Source organism: Meles meles, chromosome 4 (assembly GCF_922984935.1).
Source record: "Meles meles chromosome 4, mMelMel3.1 paternal haplotype, whole genome shotgun sequence".
Lineage (NCBI taxonomy): Eukaryota > Metazoa > Chordata > Mammalia > Carnivora > Mustelidae > Meles > Meles meles.
Window position 1 is genome coordinate 135585480 of NC_060069.1, and position 6000 is coordinate 135591479.

The 6000-nt window shown below is 36.7% G+C and overlaps 1 protein-coding gene across 1 annotated transcript in view; it reads right to left on the reverse strand.

Annotated features, from left to right (window-relative positions):
- The window catches only part of SAMSN1 (SAM domain, SH3 domain and nuclear localization signals 1), a 141942-nt gene extending 137645 nt beyond the window's left edge, over window positions 1–4297 (reverse strand). The window contains 1 exon segment of the mRNA XM_046002294.1: window positions 4178–4297. Coding sequence (XP_045858250.1) covers window positions 4178–4297 — 120 coding nt within the window.
- Between the last annotated feature and the right edge of the window lie 1703 nt (window positions 4298–6000).

The window sequence follows — 6000 nt, forward strand, 5'->3', positions numbered from 1 at the left end:
ACAGAGACACAGAGAGAGGGAACAGAAAGAGTTTTATCATTCAACATTAACCAAAACAGGTGAGGGGATTAAATGCTGAGAAAGAGAGCCAACTGAACTGACAATCTGAAAATCAAACCATTTCATTCCAGATAAAATTAAAATCAAAATGGATGGAGAAACAATTTAAGAAAGAATGTGATCTTCATAGAGTAAAATAAAAAAGTAATATCCAACTATAAATAATCTATGATGAAACCAAACCGGCAGAAATGAAACAAGTATCATTAAAGAGCAACAAAAATAAACAATTACAACATCTTGAGAATGAATAATAAAATCAAATAAATTTATACGAAAAAATTTTAAAATGAGGATTAACTCTAGACGGAGTCTAGAAATCTGAAAAAGATTAAGAAGTACTGAAGAGTCTACCCATGGTGCAGCATATAAAGATAAATAGAAAACATATGGAACATTCAGGTAGAAGTGTGGAGGGATGTGACAAAATAAGATTAACAGGAATTCTAGAAAAATAAAATGACAGAATTTTCTTGTCAATTAAAGAAAAACTATAGGACGCCTGGGTGGCTCAGTGGGTTAAAGCCTCTGCCTTTGGCTCAGGTCATGATCCCAGGGTCCTGGGTTTGAGCCCCACATCAGGCTCCCTGCTCAGCAGGGAGCCTGCTTTCCTTCCTCTCTCTCTGCCTGTCTCTCTGCCTGCTTGTGATCTCTATCTGTCAAATAAATAAATAAAATCTTGAAGAAAAAAAAAGAAAAACTATAGACCAATTTTACTTATAAAATAGTTTTAAGAAATTCTAAAGGAAATGCACACATTTAAATTTAATTAAATTTAGTAGTCTCCATAAAAATACACCATGGTCAATCAGTATTTAATATGGAAATACAAGGGTGTTTCAACATTTAGATGTCTTTTTAAAATATTTAACAGAAAATTTATTATTTCAATAAATTTGAAAAATTTCTTACTCATCTGTGATAAAATCTTAGCGAATTAGGAAAAGACAGGATTTCCTTAATCTCACTAGGATTATTAACCAAAAGCCTCAGAAAGACTCAATTAGGAGTAACTATGTGAATGTGAGAAACAAGTTTGGGGTGCCTGCTGTTACAGCATTCTTATTGTCAATGTAATAGAAGAGAGAGAAAACTTGAGAATGATACAATTACTAAAGAAGAGGAAAACTTACAGATTATCTGTATGGGAAATCTAAGAAAAAAACATAGACTATCAGAATTTTTTAAATTCAGCAAAATTGTTTACTTGCAATATCAGTATCAGGAAGTCAATAATGCATCAGCAGAAACAAATTAGGAACAAATAGTCATACGGCAACCAAAATTCTTAGACCCCTAGCATAAATTTAGTAAAAGATGGCATGAATTTTATACAGCAAATCATAAAATATATTAACAGTCCATAGGAGAAAACGTGAATAATGAAAAGCTACACATGTTTGTGGGTGGGAGGACTCAACTCCATAATTAAGTCAATTTCCCCTAAAGATGATGTGAGATTAAATCTGTTTTAACCAAGATCGTATCAAAGGTTTTCATATTATTTGAAATTTACCTAGAAGCACAAAGACTTAAGAAGTCCAAATTTTGAAGAAGGACAAGGAGAGGGTATTCTGTTGAATAAGATATCTCCCTTAGCATTAGAATTACCTTAATAGGTATATAAAAGAACGGTGTAAGGAAAGGGGTAGAGAGAAACCAAAGGGATAGAATAAAGTCCAAATAAAATAGAAGAAGCATTATTACAAATCACTGAAGAAATGGTGCAGGAATAATTGATCTGTAACCTTACTGGGTTACAGAGTCATGTTAAACTCAATAACTATGTGATGAGCTCAACAAGAAAATCGCCCTGCTTCTAATGAGCAAGTCTTCTAAAAGCCTTATCACAATGTTAAAACCGTAAGAAAAATTCTGGAGTCAGAGTGGCATACATAAAAGGATATCCCTGCCTCCCTTTTGAAAGATAGACCCCATTTCGAGTTTATAGATCCAAAATAATAGCAATCACCTTTAATGGATTATTTATAGGATCCTTGGTTCAGAATGGGTAGTTCATTAAGTTTGCTTTATATTTCTCTTAAAAACCCCATTTACTAAAAGATTTACAATTTCCCCCTCCACTTAAATAAGAGAATGTTTAACTCTTTATCTGGCTTTCTTTGGTGGTAATCTTTACGTGGTCCTTAATATTTAAAGCCCCCTCTTTCCTACAGAATTAAAGATCAATATATAAATATACACCTCTGTTTTGTGATTCTGAAATTGTTCTTTCCACTAAATCAGTGATTTTTATTCTCTTTGTTTTAAATTCCTGTCCCATATGTTCACATTCGTACAGGCACAGATAAAATATGTTTTGAATTATGCACAAATTCCTGGCGAAAGCTGTAACCCCACCCCGTTTTCGCAGCTCATAACAGCACAGTGGGGTGTCACAACACCCTGGTGGAGAGCCCATACACTGAACAATTTTATTTATTTAGCCCACAGGAAGAAATAAAAAGCACCTAAAATAGTTTTGAGGTTTTTCCAAGTAACTTGTGGACATTTTATTATGAAAGCAATTAATTTTGACAAACTTTGGAATGCCTGAACAAAATATTTCCATGTTCAGGATGGTTCCGTCTAATCAAATATGTTTCCAAACAAGGAAATGTTTAAGGACAACTTTAAAACATGGAAAAGTGTTGCACTCTGAGTGAGTCCACGCGGCATGGCTTTGAAGCAACCCTTTTTGAGTACGTGCCCCTTTCCCTATATTACGGAGAAAGACAACAATGCTCATTAGATGGTTAGATGGCTTCCATCGCAGGATTAGGAACGTCTGCCACACTGCTGAGCCACGCTATGTGATAGAAACATTAGCGTACTGATTATAGAGCCATTCAGAGTGATTCTGGAATGCAGTCGTCTCTGCTGCAACACTGCCTATTTCCATGGGAAGTATATCCATATAAACGCCATATAGCTCTTCTAGATCGACTAGAAAAGAATGCACAATACCACTTAAATCACCTGAAATGGGATTTCTCCAGTCAGATTTATATGGCACAAAGCGAAGTTGAGCACCGGCAATTATTTCGTAAATTGGGACTATAGAGGCAATCAGAACTCGATGATTCAGCCTGCCGCCACTCACAACTGCATTTTATTTTTCAAGATGCTCCAAGATCAAATCCCTTATCTTGGCTTAAAACGCCTCCTGGTTAGGTATTACAACCTCTGTCAGCACCATGTCTGGCACGTATGTTAATCTTATTTGCAATTTGGAAGGAAAACAAACATCAAAGTAAACCATTTTATTTCCACCAATGACAGGGATCTCCCATCCACATCTCGAAAAACCAACGAATAGGCATAATGTCCTGCTGTAAACACAGAGAGAAATGAATAAAATTATTTTTGAAATCCATTTTTAGCATTGGCAGATGGTCACAATTGCAAGTATTCCCAGATCTATGACAGATCTATGACTACCTGCTTACTTGCTTACTTTCACGGATCCACTTCAGGCTAAACTAAAAAAAAAAAAAAAAAAAAAAAAGCAATAATGTGAAAAAGAACTTGAGAAGAGCTTATACCCTTGAATGAGCACATCTGCAGGACTGGAATAATCTATTGTACCTCACATTTACAGTACTGTGTAACTCAGGAAGCTGCCTCCATGGTAGTTTAACAAAGCCAACATTAAACGGAATTCATTACTCACACGGTAAAGAAGAAATTTTGATTCCTTGAATGTCTCAAAGCAAAGCAAGTAACCCAAATGCAGCATATTTTGCAAAAATTTTTCTCAGATTTATAATAAATAGAAGAAAAGAGTTCCTCAAAAATACCGTTTACATATCCTTCTTAGAAATCCAGCATTAAAAAAAAAGAAATTCAGCATCAAAATGTTAAATAACTAGTCATTGTTTTAGGTAAATATACATATGTAGATGTAGATATGTACATACAGTTAAGTTACTTGCGTCTGAATGGAATGGGCATAAGTGCTTTAGTAAAAACATCCTTTTCCTCTTTTTGATGCGGACTTTTTTATGAGACCCTAAATGTATTAATCACCACATAGGAAGTTTAGAGCATACCTTAACTCCATTCCTGCTCATTGATACAGTAAAATAAAAATGAGGATGCATGTAAGGAAACTCACCAGGGAAAAGCAGAAGAGATTCATTTTGGTAGGCTCCGGCCCCTTGCTGCTGTGCCTGCGAGAATATGATCACCCCTTGTAGCTCTCTCTTGGCTTCACAGCTGTAGGGGCAGTTCTCATGGGAGATGATTACAGAGGAAAATCCCTGCCATAATCCAGGGGATTCAGAGACCAGGATCAAATGAGATAGGTCTTTATTGAACAAACAATTTTCTAAATTAATGAGGAAGTCTGACTACTCAAATGAGAGGATGAGACGTACCATGTTCTGTGTAAACAGATTTCACAGGTGGCAATGATAGTACCAAAGTCTGAAGGAAAACTGCAGGGAAAACCATCATAGACCTAGCTAACTAAATTGAGAAGAGAAAGCAAACCTTGAAAAAAAAGACCATCCTTCAATATAAAATATCACCTTCCCTTCAAAGGTGGTAGGTTGAGTCTGTGTCCCATGTGTGCCTCTCCATCTCCATACCTCTACTTCCTTCCATTAATTTAAAAAAAAAAGAAAAAGTTTTTTTTTTTTTTTTAATAAGGCAAGATAGTGAAATAAGTACTTTTTATAGTGGTAAACTAGACATTACAAAATTTACCATTGTAACTCTTTTACAATGTACAGTTTGGTGGCATTAAGTACATTCACCTTGTCATTAACCATTACCACCATCCATCACCAGAACTCTTTCGTCTTGGGAAAAGTGAAACTCTGGACATTTTAAACAGTAACTTCCCACTCCTCCCTCCCCGCCAGCCCCGGGGCATCCGTCATTTTTCATTCTGTCTCTATGAATTTCGCTTTTCTACTAGGCACTTCATACAATATCTGTCCTTTGGTGACTAGTTTATTTCTCTTAGCGTAATGTCTTTGAGGCTCACCCATGTTGTAGGATATGTCAGAATTTCCTTCCTTTTTAAGACTTCAAATATTCGTTGTATGTATATACCACCTTTTGTTTATCCATTCATCTGTTGATGGACACTTGGGTTGCTTCTACCTTTTGGCTTTTGTAAATAATGCCTCGATAAACAAGGCTACACAAATCTCTATTTGTATCCCTGCTTTCAATTCTTTTGAGCACATATCCAGACGTGGAATTGCTGGGAAGTTCAATTTTCACCTTGCAAATACGCTGCTTCTTCAGCCAGTCCTGGGCTTATTTTTCTTTAAATTACATTTATTTCTAATACCCTCAGAAAAGGCATCTCCAGTTGTCCCCTGTTCTTTAATCAGGAAAGCCTGGAGAACTACATTGGCACCTTCAGCTCTTAGAGTGCTGTGAGTTAAGAATGCTTTGAATTCTGGGCACCTGGGAGGCTCAGTGGGTTAAAGCCTCTGCCTTCTGCTCAGGTCATGATCTCAGGGTCCTGGGATCAAGCCCCACATCAGGCTCTCTGCTCAGCGGGGGGCCTGCTTCTCCCTGCCTCTCTGCCTACTTGTGATCTCTCTCTCTCTCTGTCAAATAAATAAAAAATAAATAAAATTAAAAAAAGAATGCTTTGAGTTTCAAGTAACAGACTACATATCTGAGAATGCTTCCTCAAGAAGAGTTACTCTTCTCATAAAAGGATTGGTCTGTGCATTGGCACTTGATGCCAAGGGTCAGTGAGCTCAGCCATGGTAACTTTCTACAGTTTCCCCGCCTTCCCTTCATGGTCTGAAGACGGAGGCAGGACCTCAAATCGTGAAGGCCTCACATGGTGGTTTTCAGATGAAAAAAGTACATCATCAGCGCCATTGTCAAGCAGTCTTTTGTGACTGACTGCCCTCTATTTTTCTTCCCAATAGCTTCCACGGCACCCCGGTAAGATTCTCCATTCTGCAT